At 47.9% G+C, this 17534-nt stretch overlaps 1 protein-coding gene across 6 annotated transcripts in view; it reads right to left on the bottom strand.

Moving 5' to 3' along the window:
* Positions 1–991: 991 nt before the first annotated feature.
* Positions 992–17534, bottom strand: part of gria1a (glutamate receptor, ionotropic, AMPA 1a) — a 71144-nt gene continuing 54601 nt past the window's right edge. The window contains exons 12-16 of one of the 6 annotated variants that reach the window (XM_035410566.1): positions 15633–15831; positions 15036–15283; positions 9171–9285; positions 7048–7182; positions 992–4583 (exon numbers count right to left, since the gene is read on the bottom strand). In XM_035410566.1, the coding sequence (XP_035266457.1) occupies positions 4416–4583; positions 7048–7182; positions 9171–9285; positions 15036–15283; positions 15633–15831 (865 nt within the window). In that variant the 3' untranslated portion in view covers positions 992–4415. Of the gene's footprint in view, positions 4584–6917; positions 7183–9170; positions 9286–9908; positions 10024–15035; positions 15284–15632; positions 15832–17534 lie in introns of all 6 variants that reach the window. The other 5 variants (XM_035410567.1, XM_035410565.1, XM_035410570.1 and 2 more) reach the window with 5 other exon arrangements.

Below are 17534 nucleotides of genomic sequence, written 5' to 3'. Positions count from 1 at the left end.
ACTCCGTCCGAGACAGTGAGAGACCCATTGATGGGGAGCTTTGGTTAGAAAAGGTTTCATTTATTTATGAACATGTTTATTCATTTATTGTTTTTTCACAAGTGATAATTCAAGTTACATCTTTCCATCATGGTCTATAAAAAGGAGGACACCGTGAAGGTCAGGTGAACACACTGGATAACTTACTTTTCTCTTCTCAATAAAAAAATGACAAAAAAGTAAGAATGTTAGAAGTAAAAGATTTAAAAGCATGATATTCAGTAAGTGTGCCACAAAATCAACAAGACCAAACCAAAAATCCTAACAAAACGAGTTAAAACAATATTCAGCTCTACTAATTCAACATTGGCTCAAATTCCTCAGTGTGTAAAACACACTTATTGAATCTCCTCTTTCTCACACAATAAAAATGCTGAAGGTCTTTTTACAAATCTGTAATGGTATACAAACTGTCATCTCTGAGGGAAAATTAGTCTTCTCTCCTTTTCATTGTGCTGTGCCTTATGAACAGAGGAAACCAGTCAAATAAAAAGAACCATAAAAGATCTCTGCTTTATAAATGATAAATACTGTAAAAATGATTAATTCTGTTTGATGTTAGGCGTTTGCACAGTGCACTGTAGGAAGTACAACATACTTCTGTTTTGACAGGAAAATAAAACTGGAACTGTACTTCTTTTACTAAAAAATATTGTTGTGCTTTTCACAATCGTTAGTGAGGACGTGTCGAAAGCTAATGTTCCATGTATGCAAATGTTGCAAACCCTGGAAATAAGAGCGACCCTTTGTGATTTAATCCTGTGCCCCCTCCCCGCCTCCGCCTCCCCCCCCAGGCATAACCGGTGACTGACTCCCCCAGTTTCTCTCCTGCACAGAGTCTGTGACTGACTCCCCCAGTTTCTCTCCTGCACAGAGTCTGCTCCCCCAGTTTCTCTCCTGCACAGAGTCTGTGACTGACTCCCCCAGTTTCTCTCCTGCACAGAGTCTGTGACTGACTCCCCCAGTTTCTCTCCTGCACAGAGTCTGTGACTGACTCCCCCAGTTTCTCTCCTGCACAGAGTCTGTGACTGACTCCCCCAGTTTCTCTCCTGCACAGAGTCTGTGACTGACTCCCCCAGTTTCTCTGTGAGTGCCGGTTCTCTGAGGGGCCGCAGACTCAGTGCGCTTCTCACGCACGGAGCGGCTCCTCCCAGCATGCCCCTGCAAACCGAACCCCAGTTTGGGTTCGAGCGCAGATTAGCCCGTCCCGTACGCACGGGGTACGGCACGGGTCCGTGAGAGACAGCTCAATCTGAGGTCTGGCTCCCGCCGCCCCCGCTGATGCGCTCGGTAAAAGCAAACACTGCTCCCTGTTCTTTTCCCCCTTTCAACCAAGCACTGCTCCTCATGCCAACAGCTGAGAGAGGAGCAACCAAAAGGGTTGCCTGGTAACAGTTGCCATGGTTTTGATTAAGTGCGGTTGTGGATGCCTGTGTGACTCAGAGTCAGTCACAGGATGGGGCCGGCACCTGTGGCAGAATGGGGCTCCTGGGGTGGGCAGAGAGAGACGGGCCCCACCCTGCCTGGAGCTGATCTTTACAAGCCCGGAGAACAGAACTTTAGAGAGGCAGTAACTCTCCCCCCTCCCCCCCCCCCCTTCTCTCTACTTCCCCAGCTCTCTACCCCCTCTCTCCCCTACTCTCTCCTTCCTCCCCCTCTCTCTGTTGTTACATAAATCAAGGTCTCCTATTTGTGTAAACTGTAGATTATAGTATCATATTGAATAAAAGTTCCTACCACATGCATAAAATAATCTGTATTAGGGCCAATTATTCATTTTTTCTTACATGTTACGGACCAGTGAAATCCGTGTCTGTTAATGTGAATTGTTAAACGACATGTAAGAGGTAATCATAGGTCATGAAGACTCGAGTAGGAATGATGCCGGAATATTGTGGGACTAATTCATCCCTGAAGGGTTCAAAGGTCGACCCCATCTGATGATGCTCACGTACTATGCGCAGACATTTAGTCACCCGTCATGTTAAAGTCAGCCACACACAGCCACCCATACATACAGCCCGGTCGCCATGGCAGCAGCCCTCACTGCACTCATAATGAAGGCTGTGTGTTGATAAAAAAATAAAGAATAAAAAGCTCAGCATGTATGATCTCTATGGGGCTCACACACAACCTGTGCTCCCACACCTGCTCCATTACCCACAAAGCCCTTGGTTTCTGTGAAGTCCTTAGTAAGTAGGCTCACTGCCTGTGAAAATGCACATACGTGATCTCTAACACACACACACACACACACACACACACACACATCCAGCCACATGTACACACACACGCACGCGCAGACGCATGTACACACACACACGTTGCTTATTAACTGAAAAGTTTCACATTTGTTTACTGAACAGTTGGCGTAATGTTCAGTATAATGTTCAGTATCTGAGAGCTGGCAGTGCTTATGACTCTTGTGTTCAGGTTTCATGAACATTATGGTCCTGTACTGAATGTTGGGGTGAGACTGTACGTTGTGGTTGTGTACTGAACATTATGGTTGTGTACTGAACGTTATGGTTGTGTACTGAACGTTGGGGTGTGACTGAACGTTATGGTTGTGTACTGAACGTTATGGTTGTGTACTGAACGTTGGGGTGTGACTGAACGTTATGGTTGTGTACTGAACGTTATGGTTGTGTACTGAACGTTGTGGTTGTGTACTGAACGTTGGGGTGTGACTGAACGTTATGGTTGTGTACTGAACGTTGGGGTGTGACTGAACGTTGTGGTTGTGTACTGAACGTTGTGGTTGTGTACTGAACGTTGTGGTTGTGTACTGAATTTTGGGGTGTGACTGAACGTTATGGTTGTGTACTGAATGTTGGGGTGTGACTGAACGTTATGGTTGTGTACTGAACGTTATGGTTGTGTACTGAACGTTGTGGTTGTGTACTGAACGTTGGGGTGTGACTGAACATTATGGTTGTGTACTGAACGTTGGGGTGTGACTGAACGTTGTGGTTGTGTACTGAATTTTGGGGTGTGACTGAACGTTATGGTTGTGTACTGAACGTTGTGGTTGTGTACTGAATTTTGGGGTGTGACTGAACGTTATGGTTGTGTACTGAATGTTGGGGTGTGACTGAACGTTATGGTTGTGTACTGAACGTTGGGGTGTGACTGAACGTTGTGGTTGTGTACTGAACGTTGTGGTTGTGTACTGAACGTTGTGGTTGTGTACTGAACGTTATGGTTGTGTACTGAACGTTGTGGTTGTGTACTGAACGTTGGGGTGTGACTGAACGTTATGGTTGTGTACTGAACGTTGGGGTGTGACTGAACGTTGTGGTTGTGTACTGAACGTTGTGGTTGTGTACTGAATTTTGGGGTGTGACTGAACGTTATGGTTGTGTACTGAACGTTATGGTTGTGTACTGAACGTTGTGGTTGTGTACTGAACGTTGGGGTTGTGTACTGAACGTTGGGGTGTGACTGAACGTTATGGTTCTGATTTACAGTGGACCGATTAAGAGGCTGAAATGGTTCATTACAGGATAATGAGGTATAACGGGTCCCAGGAGATGTAGCAGCAACACACAGTTATAATGTCTATAAAACAGAAATATGCAGAAACTGGATTTATCTGTGGGAAGAGAGTCCAGCCTCCAGGAAGGAGGACCCACTGACCGCCTCCCCAGCCTGCTCCTCGATACAGGCTCAATATCCGCTCAGCACCTGCAGCCCCACAGGAAGTTCTGTGGCTTCTGTGTATTTACAGTGGCTGAAACAGGTGAGGATTTCCTGTCCAGAGCACTGTGCCAACCCAACATTACACATTAATAAAGAGGGTTTCCAAACACAGAGAACGGCACTTACATTCTCTGTATTGGACTTCAGAACAGGAGAGAACGCATTATTATTATTATCATTATTATTATTAATATTATTATTATTATTATGTGCAAAAGAAATCACTTTTCTGTGATTGGGTCATTGAATAAAAGTGAGGGAAAGGCTGAACTCTGAACTGAAATATTGCACAAAGACACTAAAGGAATCGAGCTATAACTCCAGCACAGCGCAGTGTCAAATTTTTTTTTGTTTCTTTTTGTTGCTAATTTTCTTTCTTTTTTTTAAATCACATAAATTTACACTTTTTAAAAAAAGTCCAGGCGGCTTAGTTATTGCAGCACGTGATTTTCTTTTTTTAACAAACAATATTTCTTAAAAAATAAAATAAAATCCCCCCACCCCCCACCCCCCACAGTCCCCCCGAAGTTCCCTGGGAGGAATCCGTCAGTCCTTTTGGCAGTTTGTCTGAAGTGGGTGGGGGGGGGCAGATTGGGGTAGTTCCTCAGCCCCCCCACCCTGCCCCCCCGTCACGCTGCCCCCCCGCCCCCCCCCCCCACCCCCCCGGTGTCCCCTCACATGCCAGAGGTGCTGAGCCCCAGTCCCGCAGCGTGGCTCATGCAGGGAAGGGTCTGCACGGTTTTGGGGAAGTCGTGCGTCACCACGCGTCCGTTCTCACCCCCGCTGCCGTTCCCACTGGCCCTGCTCAGGGTGGAGCTCCGCAGGGCATCGCTGATCGACTGCTGGGGGGGGGGGGGCAAAAACAAAATACGTATTAATACATTTACATCTGGACCACAAGACCAAAATCCCAGCATGCACTTTTAAGACAAATCAATATGAGACATGACTGCTGTCATTAACCAGCTGTCCCTTATGAAAGAGATTTTAATGCCAACGGGACTGCCTGGTTAAATCATGATTACATAAAATACTTATTGCAAGGGTCTGTTAAACTGTTAGAAAACATTTTCTATTACTGGTGATAAAATACTGAACGCTGCTTTACGATTGATTCATTAAAAGAATAAGGAAATGGATGAATTAGCAATTACCTGAATAATTGTTTTCTAACAACATATATAAGACCCTTAAAATAATGAGAAGCCAAACATGAAATGCATTTTGGTTTCCACTTGCATATAGACACACAGATATTCAGTACATTACTGCAACAATATACTTCATCATTTCAGTATGAATTTCCAGACAGAACATTTGACATGTGATGAATAGTTAGTGGGTTTGGCGGTTGGCTGTACTTGTCTTGTTTTTCGTTTGTATTGTTAAATCTGCATTTGCGTTTCCCCGTGTCTGACGTGCTCTCCGCTGCGTTAATGCGATCCAGAGAGCCCCGCTTCACGTCCACAGTGCGCGGCGGCGGCGGATTTAAACCTCACTGCTAATAGCCTCTTTATTTAAGCATTTCATTATCAGGAAAGGCAGTGGACTGGAAAGCGTAATTACTGGTCTGGGCCCAGGGTAGTGTGCCTTCCATTCTTAAATGATTGAGTCCCAGCCCACTTGAGTGGTTTATGCTTGCAAGCTGGGCGAGATGGATGTGTGTGTGTGTGTGTGTGTGTTCTCAGCGCTGCCTGTTGCTCTGACTCTACGCGTTGGACAGCAGAGTAGATTAACAGCAGCCTTTCAGGCCTGAGTGTGTCTCAGAAACCCAGCTCCACCATTTCTGCTGCATTTTCAGGAACATCGAGCCCATTAAGAGAGAAATGGCATCGGAAACATGCGTGAAATTACTTTTTATTTTTATTTCTGTAATAATTTCCACTGCCGTTATGGGAGTGCGGTCGCTTCTCTGGCTGATACTGTGTGTGCGCTCGTTCCAAGCACTTAAACAGAAAGCGGTACTTCACACGCTGCGGACCACACACAGCGTTGAGTGCCGTGTAACTAAATGCATTTACACCGATGAGTAAGCTCACATTAGTAAAACCAATGTTCTTGCACTGTTATGCTATGTAGGCTATATGTGTATGAATATCTCAACACTGAACCCAAGCTTTGGGAGCTGGTTTTTTTTTTTCTGAGGAAAGATCCTCCAGTTGCTTTTGACTCCTGTTCTGGTATACGTGGTGGTGTACACCAGGAAATGTGAAATGGTGTACACAGAACACAAAACATCTGACTGCATCCTGTGCCACATGAACTGCACAACACTATGCAGGGGAATGGGCCTATTCAGCAAACTGAAGTGTTCTTTAACACCATTCGGGGATATATTTAGGAAACTAAAAGGTGTGTTTTTGAAAATGCAGCAGAAATATGGTGTCTGTTGCTGGTCTCTTCTTTTAGCCCAAGTATAGAGCAAGTATATCTCCTAACTGCACTGTGGGAAAACTGGCCTGACACATTACGCTAAGAGGCTTCGCTAATGCTACTGTGAGCTAAGGAGTTAGCTTAGCGAGAGTCAGTGCTATACGGTTTGAGTGCAGACTGTGGAGTTAGCTTAGCGAGAGTCAGTGCTATGCGGTTTGAGTGCAGACTGTGGAGTTAGCTTAGCGAGAGTCAGTGCTATACGGTTTGAGTGCAGACTGGAGTTAGCTTAGCGAGAGTCAGTGCTATACGGTTTGAGTGCAGACTGTGGAGTTAGCTTAGCGAGAGTCAGTGCTATGCGGTTTGAGTGCAGACTGTGGAGTTAGCTTAGCGAGAGTCAGTGCTATACGGTTTGAGTGCAGACTGTGGAGTTAGCTTAGCGAGAGTCAGTGCTATATGGTTTGAGTGCAGACTGTGGAGTTAGCTTAGCGAGAGTCAGTGAGTGCAGACTGTGGAGTTAGCTTAGCGAGAGTCAGTGCTATGTGGTTTGAGTGCAGACTGTGGAGTTAGCTTAGCGAGAGTCAGTGCTATACGGTTTGAGTGCAGACTGTGGAGTTAGCTTAGCGAGAGTCAGTGCTGTGCGGTTTGAGGACAGAGAGAAAAACGATGTTGATCTAAATGGGTCCAGTGAGAGAGGACAGACAGAGCAGTTAGCAGAGGAACAGGAACAGCGAAAGCCGTGAGTCTCTACTGCGATCACGTAGGATGACGGGGGTGAGGCAGGTCCACACAGTCATCGTTCCTACCCCGTGGGTCTTAAATCTTAACACTTTCGGCTCCGTACAGGCTGTAATTCTGCAGCTCTGTATAGGGGGCGCTAGCGCCGGAGCTGTCTAAGGCAGAGCAGTGCAAGGCCTGCGCAGCGTGCACGGACACCTTCATTCGCCTGGACTCGGTTCTGGACTTGTAACAGAACTCGACCAGGGCCACAAGCATCGCCAGGCCCAGCCCTCCAATCAGGATGTAGAACACCCCGGCCACATTACTGAGGCTCAGGGCGCTGGTCTTGTCCTGAAAGCACAGACACACAGGCTCAGAAATGCAAGTGTGTGTGTGTGTGTGTGTACACACACATAAACACACACACACGTCTACATACACACACACACACACACACGTCTGCATACACACACACACGTCAGCATACACACATGCACGCACACGCACACATAAACACATATACACACACACACATGCACGCACACACGCACACACACACAAACAAACAGCACATCAATGCTAATGCTAATATCACTCCGCTCTAAGTTAGGGAAGACCTGTACAGTTAAACTACAAGTCTAATGATGTAATAAATTAGTTAAATCAGATTTTTCATACATTTATTTGCCTGTTATCTTATTAGCAAGTGGACCATAACTTGTCCCTTTTTTCTGTAATCTAGAAATTTAACAAAATGTCAGAGCAACAGATATATTAATGGGGTTTTCATAAATAATAAGTATAATTAATATAAGAATTTCTGACATTTTTAATTATTTTGAGTTATTTTAAGATCATTAAATGTCAATTATAAAATGTTCCAGTCTTCTGGTCCTTGAAATCTTTCAGCTAAATGAATAATATCCTGTCTTATATTCTTCTTTTCTGACAAATATTAACAGAAACATGCACGCATGCACTAACCACAGAATCATCACATTTTTCATCTTTAAATTACATAGCTGGCTAATTATATGTAAATCTCCACTTCATTTGAATTGGTTGTACTGATAATAAGTGAAAATGATCTTACATCTGTTTAAACAGCATTGTAAGTATACAGTCATATCTGGGGCTGTGGGTTTGGGACGGGGGGCTGTCGCTGACAGGCACCATGCAGTAGGGCAGTGAAATATAGTCTGATTTGGAGGGGCGGGGCTTCAGGCTAAATATCCAATTTATGAACAGCAGGAAGTAGGGGAGGCTCCTCTGGCACTTATATATAGACATGGCCGCTGAGGTCATGACATCACAAAAGAAGGGGGAGTGGCCATGAACAGTTTCATGCAGTTGGGGTTGGTGGTGACCAGTGTCTAAGGGTCTAAAATATGACCACCAGAATCCATTAGGGTGGCATCCAGAAGCATGCACAGGCCATGTCCTCAGAGAAAGGGGGGGGGGGGGGGGGGGGGGGGGGGGGTCAGGGGTTTTACAAACAGCCCTCATATCGATATCTTTCTTCCCACTCTGCCATTTACCAGTGTGATTTCCCCTAGGATTACAGATTTATTTAAGCCTGACTGTGTCTCTTAGACTACAGCTTTCTTATGGGTGACCTCTTTTCTCAGATTGTGGATTCATGTATCATTGTTTTTTTTAAAGTATTTACATTTTTAATCCTAACCAATGTTGTTTTAAAGGCTCCTTTTGTGGTTCCCCTATTCAAATGATGTCAGTGCAATTACTGCTACAAAATTCTAGCACTGAAGTTTTATACAGAGTTTTAAAAAGTAAAGTATATTTCCACCTACGTGATTCTGCACCAGAAATTCAAGTCAAACATTGTTATTCAGCATGGTGCTCATCATAGACAGCTTCTGGCTCTAACGAGGTCAGCTTATTTTATTTTTCACTCATCCGTGTACTTCATTAACTCAAAGTCAAAATGGGACTCACTGCCCCTAAACGGTAGCTAATTTCTGGATGGTACAGATAGTTCTGCTGTCTTTTTCATCAGAATAAATCAATGCTTCTGTCAATGTCTCAGCTCACCTGTACATGAAGAAAATACAGATGCATTTCTGTCGTCTCAGAAAACAAACAGATCTTCTGAGCTGTAATTTAAAATCTTGGCACAGCACTAATGAGCGAACACAAACCGATGGCTCGTTATGGCAGTGGCCACTAGAGGGGGCAGTGGTGCGTAAATGGCAGGGTGGGTAGGAAGGTTACAGGAGGGCAGGTGCCAGGGTCAGAGGAGCCCTAACGGGGGTGGGGGGGCTGGGGGATGGGGGGGGGCGGCGGGGCTAATCGATCTGGGGGTGTTGAGCAGAACTGACCTTTCTTCCAGAGTCCTTGTCTCCACACTCGCCCTTATCGTACCACCATTTGTTTTTCAGTTTGTCTAAGACGGCTTGCTCATTGAGCTTCAACACCGCTAGGTTTACTGGGATTCTTCAACCAGGGAAATAACATAAATAACATTATCCATGTTATTTTATGTTATTCAGCAACACGGTAAACATACACCCATTAATAAGTACGTATTTATGTTTCTTATAATTATATATCATTAGAAAGACAGAGAGAAATGGCACAGACATAACTCTGATAATTCAGTGTCAAAGTGATATGCATTAATACTCCATCTAGCTGTGTATCTGTCTCCCTGCTGCGAGATGTGTATTACTATATCACTTTGGGTAGCCGGCAGGAGAGGCAAACACTCGGCGGTGGGCCCGGCGTGTCGAACCCGGGGCCGGAGAAGCGGGCTTCGCAGCACGGCGTCGGTCTGAGGCGCTCAGACCATGTGCGGAAGGGTTCGAGGGAAGCGTGCAGCAGGTCGTGTTAAGGTGAGACTGCTCTGTGCACTTCTGTTCTGTCTGCGGCTGAACACCGTTGCAGATCTAGTGGCGTCGCCCCGCCGAGATTGGCTTCGTTTGGGGGGTTTTTTAATTTATTTTTGAGTCGAGAAACAGAGCTCGACGGGGGCGGGGCGGGGCCGGAGTGTTTGCGGCGTGGTTGCCGGCTACCCCCCAGGCGTGGTTACCCGCTGGAAGGCCCATAGCGAGGCTGACCTTGGAGTCCCCTCCCCCGCTGCCGCACTCTCCCTTGTCGTACCACCATTTGTTTTTCAATTTGTCCAACAGGCCCTGCTCGTTCAGTTTTAACACTGCCAGGTTTACTGGGTTTCTTGAAATGATAAAATAATAGCCGTCAGTTTCCATGGAGAGGATTTGTCAGGGCGAAATAAATCATCAACTTTGACTTTTAAAAAACTTTTTTTTTTTTTTTTTTTTTGCGCTTTTGTAGCTATGCACTGCAGACTGGAAAGCAGGAGTGTGGTGGTTTTGGATCAGGATGGCTCATTTTCCCAGCTGAATGGAAAATAAAGCTCTCTGGGTTCCTGAGGCAGGTTTTACTGAGAAAGACGTGTGTGGCCCGCACTGAGGGAGGAGAGACTGATATCGGCTCTCTGGCGCCCCCTGTGTGCACCCTGGTCATTGCAGCTTCCTGCAGGTTATAGACCGCCTTCTATATGAAAAGAAGAGAACTCCATATATTTAGCATTATTTTAATTTACATAAATACAGCACTCAAAATAATGTCTTTTAGTTTTTGGCTGCAGAGGAAAGTAACTTAACTGTCATCTATAATTCCATCCGAGCCCATTTTTTATGGACTGTTTTCCAGCATTACATATTCTGTTTTATAAGTCATGCTCCTGTACGCGCAGAAGCGTCTGATTGGGTAATAAGCTCAGCGCTGAGAGCAGAGACGTGGGGTTTACATGTGGAATAAGCCTCGTGCTGTAAACCGCAGCCCAGCATTCAGAGAGAGAGTCTCCTCAGTGTGGGGCTGCTTCAGTACCCCACTGCAGCGCTGCACGCTACAGGCTAGCCAGGATGGGCTGCCAGTACCCCACTGCAGCGCTGCACGCTACAGGCTAGCCAGGACGGGCTGCCAGTACCCCACTGCAGCGCTGCACGCTACAGGCTAGCCAGGACGGGCTGCCAGTACCCCACTGCAGCGGTGTACGCTACAGGCTAGCCAGGATGGGCTGCCAGTACCCCACTGCAGCGGTGTACGCTACAGGCTAGCCAGGACGGGCTGCCAGTACCCCACTGCAGCGCTGCACGCTACAGGCTAGCCAGGACGGGCTGCCAGTACCCCACTGCAGCGCTGCACGCTACAGGCTAGCCAGGATGGGCTGCCATTAATATTGACTGCTTTCTTTAATATTTAAAACGCAGATGGTTAAAATAAATAAAGATATCAGCCGGTAAAACGGTGACCCGACGGCACCCCGCGGCTCTGGCGGAGGAGGCGGTCCGGCGGGGAAATGGCCGCCCGGCCGCTGAGATCCCGCTGATAACTGTGTGGTTAAGGATGGAGGCTGACTGAGGCTGTGATGATCGGGGGCTTTTCTCTGCCCGTCGGCCGCGTTTCCAGGGGGCTGTAAATGAGCGCTGCGCGGCCAGAGAGGAAACGTGCGCGATATCGGTCTCTCCCCCCCCCACGGTGCGGCCTGTCGCTCGGCGCCCCGGCGTCGCCGTGGTTACGCTAAGCGAGGCCGCCGTCGCGGCTAGCGTGGTCTTTCTCTGCAAAACGCGGAATTCTTTCTCTTCCTGACGACGCGGGACAGAAAGAAGTCTGCGTATGGGTGATGGGCGGAGTCTGCATCCGCGCGAGGGGCGAGCGGATGAGAGCTGGCTGTCCGAGGCGGCGTTGGGATGAGTCTCAGCTCGACAGAAACATGAGTGGGGTTCGGTACGGCGCAGAAACCATGGCGATGGCTGGAGCAGTGCGGAGGAAAGCAGAGCCTCGCCTGATTGGCTGCGCGGACCTTTCCTGCTCACTGATGCGATGAGACAGCAGGACTTATGGATGTGCTTTTGCTTTTGTGCTTGTGAGGGGCGCTCAGTGAGAACTGGTCTGGGCGCTGGGAAGACTGTTACACACCCGCCCCCTAATGCCCTGTACAGCAAAATACCCCCCCCCAGTGCGCACAACCAAATTTATATTTCCAACTTTCCCCATTTCTCCTAGGACAACAAAGATCATTGCAGGTTTAAGCGTGGGATTGTGTGTCTTCTCCCATCCTGTACAGTCGAACCCAAGCTCACGTTAGCAGTGAAGGACCTCAGTCTTTCCGCCCTGGATCAGATCTCACCCAGCGCCCCTTGTGCTGTGTCAGGAAGAATATGACTGAATCCTGCAGGGCTTCACACAGCCAGGAGAGGAAGACCCAGTGTGGCTGATTCCTACACACAGCCAGGAGAGGAAGACCCAGTGTGGCTGATTCCTACACACAGCCAGGAGAGGAAGGCCCAGTGTGGCTGATTCCTACACACAGCCAGGAGAGGAAGGCCCAGTGTGGCTGATTCCTACACACAGCCAGGAGAGGAAGACCCAGTGTGGCTGATTCCTACACTGCTTTACACACCAGCCTCAGGGCCAGGTGGAGTTACTCGTTTATCAATTCATTCATACGCTTTTTTTTTCATCTCTTCCCCCGTCTCTTATTGCTGATTTGGAGATAGCGGGCGTGGGATTCAGTCTAATTTGAATCTTGCCCTGGGTGACATATTGAAAGTTCCTCATTTCCATTCCCCATCATGTGTCACCTCCGTACGCAGCCCGCGTCCCGAGGGTGAGTCACTGCACAAAAGCTCCCAGGTGCTCTCCAGCGCAGGTTGGCCTCATGAGCGAAGGCCAATTAAGGGTTTGATGGGTTATTTTTAAACCTCCGACCTCGTTTCCTGAATGTGAGAGTGCCTTGTGAAAGCTATCAGAGGATTCAGCCATATTGAAAGTGTGGCGTTGTGTGTGTGTGTGTGTGATAGTGTGTGTGAGTGTGTGTGTGTGTGTGTGTGTGTGTGAGAGAGTGTGTGTGTGTGTGTGAGAGTGTGTATGAGTGTGTGTATGTGTGTGTGAATGTGAGTGTGAGCGTGTGAGTGTGAGTGTGAGTGAGTGTGTGTATGAGTGTGAGCGTGTGTGAGTGTGAGCGAGTGTATGTGTGTGAGTGTGTGTGAGTGTGTGTGAGTGTGTGTGAGTGTGAGCGTGTGTGTGTGTGTGTGAGCGTGTGTGTGAGTGTGAGTGTGAGTGTGAGTGTGAGTGTGAGTGTGAGCGTGAGTGTGAGTGAGAGAGTGAGAGAGTGAGAGAGTGAGAGAGTGAGAGAGTGTGAGAGTGTGAGTGTGTGAGTGTGTGAGTGAGCGTGTGTGAGTGTGAGTGTGAGTGTGAGTGTGAGTGTGAGTGAGAGAGTGAGAGAGTGAGAGAGTGAGAGAGTGAGAGAGTGAGAGAGTGAGAGAGTGTGAGTGTGTGAGTGTGTGTAAGAGGATGCTTGCAGCAGCGCATGCACTCTCTCAGCTCATTAAACACAATCAGCATCATTTCTAAAAGCACATTTCATCTGCTCTTCTCTGCTGGGCTGTAAAGCTTAAACAGGGTCCACACGTGGCGTGTGTTAGTCAGAGCTGTTAAACATTAGCACGTTAGCCTGCTCGCCCTCACAAAGATCCTCGCCTGATTTTCCGAGTGTTTCCGCTGCGGGAAAGAACAGCAGTCGCCCTGATCAGAACTGGGCCTCGCACCGAGTAATTAAGTGTGGAATGAAGTTAAAGCAGTCGATAGATAGATAGGCTTAAAAGAGACCATCGCAAATTCACTGTACTCTGCTCCTTATGATTCAGAAAATTTAAACTCTGAAATGTCATTAAGGGACTGAAAACAAGACTGGATCGTTGAGAGGAGAGGCAGGTACATGATATTTCAGCTGCCGGCTAATGCTAGCTGCTGTACGGAAGCGCAAAGCCACCTCCTATGGGGACTGTTCACAGAGGAGACTGGGTCAGGCTCTAATGCAGCCTGGGAGAGATGCTAACACAGACTAACACAGACTGGGAGAGATGGGAGAGATGCTAACACAGACTGGGAGAGATGGTAACACAGAATGGGAGAGATGGGAGAGATGGGAGAGATGCTAACACAGACTGGGAGAGATGGGAGAGATGCTAACACAGACTGGGAGAGATGGGAGAGATGCTAACACAGACTGGGAGAGATGGGAGAGATGCTAACACAGACTGGGAGAGATGGGAGAGATGCTAACACAGACTGGGAGAGATGGGAGGGGTGCTATCATCATCATAACATTTATCGCTTGCTGTTTTCAGCAGATCGAGAAGTGTTTGCAGGTTCCAGTGTGACCTCCTCCAGCACTGAACAGCCCCCACTGAAAGTGCCTTTGGCAGTGCTTTAATCTCTCAGTGCCCACGCAGTGTGTGGGGAACTCGTGCATGTTTGAGTGTAGCGCTCAGTGTGTGGGGAAAGCATGCATGTTTCAGTGCTCAGTGTGTGGGGAAAGCATGCATGTTTGAGAGCTCAGTGTGTGGGGAAGTTGTGCATGTTTGAGTGTAGCGCTCAGTGTGTGGGGAAAGCATGCATGTTTCAGTGCTCAGTGTGTGGGGAAGTCGTGCATGTTTCAGTGCTCAGTGTGTGGGGAAAGCATGCATGTTTCAGTGCTCAGTGTGTGGGGAAAGCATGCATGTTTCAGTGCTCAGTGTGTGGGGAAGTCGTGCATGTTTCAGTGCTCAGTGTGTGGGGAACTCGTGCATGTTTCAGTGCTCAGTGTGTGGGGAAGTCGTGCATGTTTCAGTGCTCAGTGTGTGGGGAACTCGTGCATGTTTCAGTGCTCAGTGTGTGGGGAACTCGTGCATGTTTCAGTGCTCAGTGTGTGGGGAACTCGTACATGTTTCAGTGCTCAGTGTGTGGGGAACTCGTGCATGTTTCAGTGCTCAGTGTGTGGGGAAGTCGTGCATGTTTCAGTGCTCAGTGTGTGGGGAAGTCGTGCATGTTTCAGTGCTCAGTGTGTGGGGAACTCGTGCATGTTTCAGTGCTCAGTGTGTGGGGAAGTCGTGCATGTTTCAGTGCTCAGTGTGTGGGGAAGTCGTGCATGTTTCAGTGCTCAGTGTGTGGGGAAAGCATGCATGTTTCAGTGCTCAGTGTGTGGGGAAAGCATGCATGTTTCAGTGCTCAGTGTGTGGGGAAAGCATGCATGTTTCAGTGCTCAGTGTGTGGGGAAGTCGTGCATGTTTCAGTGCTCAGTGTGTGGGGAAGTCGTGCATGTTTCAGTGCTCAGTGTGTGGGGAAGTCGTGCATGTTTGAGAGCTCAGTGTGTGGACGCCCGGCTCGGTCACACATACCTTAAGTGTGACCCTTTGGGTGTGGCGATCCCGTAGCCCTTGGAGTCCAGGTTCCCGCCCACCTTCATGGTGTCGCAGGGCTTCCTCTGCTCGATGTACTCGTTCATGGTGGACTCCAGCAGGTAGGCGTACTTCCCTTTCGACTTCCTCACCCTCATCACTCCCTCGTCCGTCGTCTTCACGAACACCGACGGGTCGGCCGACTTCATGTAGGACCACATCTTCTCAAACACCGCGATCTTTGACCTCTGCGGAGAAAAGGGTGTGTCCCGGAGAGCAGGGGTCAGAGAGCTGAGAGCTTCAGCTTCCATCTGTGCTTCTACACCGTTAAGTGTCCCGTGTTAATTCTGCTCTTAACGAATAACGTTTGGGCCCACAGTGCAGAGTGTTGAATTAACACTGGACATTTTAGTGTGTGTCCTGACAATGCCCCCCCCCCCACCCCACACCAGTTGACCTGTAACCTACTGGTCTGCTCACTGTATTGCAGATTTGGAGTGACTGTAATGACTGTTTTTTCAACAGTGAGGTTAAAAAAACTTTGAGCTGCTGACTGAACAACAGCAGGTGTTGTCTGAAAAGCGTGGGCTCTCTCACCCTGAAGAACTCTTTGGTGGAGCCGGCATCCAGGGTTCCGTAGGCGATCTCCGTCTGCTTGGCCAGGTCCTCGGCGCTCTCGATGGGCGACACCATCCTCTCCACCGTGAGGAAGGCCGCCAGGTTGGCCGTGTACGAGGAGATGATGATGAGGGTGAAGAACCACCAGATCCCACCGATGATGCGGCCGGACAGAGACCTGCACACAGACAGAACCTCATGGGAACAAGGACGACCAACCCTGACTGACCCTGTCCCATTGGAGCATGGTGATTACTGACTGACCCTGTGCCATTGGAGCATGGTGATTACTGACTGACCCTGTGCCATTGGAGCATGGTGATTACTGACTGACCCTGTGCCATTGGAGCATGGTGATTAGTGACTGACCCTGTCCCACTGTAGCATGGTGATTAGTGACTGACCCTGTGCCATTGGAGCATGGTGATTAGTGACTGACCCTGTGCCATTGGAGCATGGTGATTAGTGACTGACCCTGTGCCATTGGAGCATGGTGATTAGTGACTGACCCTGTGCCATTGGAGCATGGTGATTAGTGACTGACCCTGTGCCATTGGAGCATGGTGATTAGTGACTGACCCTGTCCTAATATAGCATGGTGATTAGTGACTGACCCTGTCCTAATATAGCATGGTGATTAGTGACTGAACCTGTCCCATTGGAACATGGTGATTAGTGACTGACCCTGTCCTAATATAGCATGGTGATTAGTGACTGAACCTGTCCCATTGGAACATGGTGATTAGTGACTGACCCTGTCCTAATATAGCATGGTGATTACTGACTGACCCTGTCCCACTGAAGCATGGTGATTAGTGACTGACCCTGTACTAATATAGCATGGTGATTACTGACTGACCCTGTCCCATTGGAGCATGGTGATTAGTGACTGACCCTGTCCCATTGGAGCATGGTGATTAGTGACTGACCCTGTCGCACTGTGGGATGGTAGGATGGGTTGGGGGATTGTACCATGGAGGCAAACTGCCGTTTGAGGTTCTCATCAAATATGTAGCAAAATATTTGAACTGAGGGAGTTTCACATTTCCCAAGAACAGAGTGTAGTTTAAAATATTATGGTAGTATTTTTATATGGTATGGCTATAAATGCTAAATAAAAATTTAGTAACTACCTTTTATTTTGACTACATAATTGATTGAGTGAAATTTTAATAGTGAATAATTCACAAGAACATGCCCAGGAACAAACAGTAAATATACATGAAACAGCAACTACCTTTCCACTCTGGTCTTTACGCGTGTCAGGCTAAACATCTGCATCATAATTCTGATGAAGTACAACACAGTTGTCAGTGTCTTATAAAGCATTTATTACTGTAGCATATTATTCAGTCTTATCTAAACCTAATACAGGGCGAGCCGTGGGGCCTGTGTTTTACACACGGGCAATAACAAAATCATAAATAACTTTGCAAGTAAATTTATCATGATTATGTATACTTCCATAAGCGGAAACATAAAATTCTCCGGAAAGAAAACGACACCGTTAAAAAATGCTAAATTGAGCAGGAGTGCATCTCTGCAGGGACTCGCGGATCAGTGGCCCTCTGCCGCTGCCGCGTTATCGATTCCTGTTTAACGGGCGAACGCTCGCGGATTTAGCGCTAATCCCCCGCTACCTGCGGCTGGTCCCAGCCAGCCCGGTCCGGGGCGGTCTCACCTGCCGTCGCAGACGCAAGCCGCTCTTTGTTCCCCGCTAAATGTGTTTCCACGCGATAAGAAAGACCACAAAAGCACATTTGCAAACACGAATGAATCAGAGTTTACGAGCGGAGTCAACGTGCTCGCTGAACACATGCATATTAATTGCTTCAGATTAACAGCGCAGAGAAAGAGCTCTGCTTAGCGTCTGCAGGAACC

The sequence above is a fragment of the Anguilla anguilla genome, chromosome 3 (genome assembly GCF_013347855.1).
Source record: "Anguilla anguilla isolate fAngAng1 chromosome 3, fAngAng1.pri, whole genome shotgun sequence".
NCBI lineage: Eukaryota > Metazoa > Chordata > Actinopteri > Anguilliformes > Anguillidae > Anguilla > Anguilla anguilla.
This window is presented reverse-complemented; position numbering and strand designations above follow the sequence as displayed.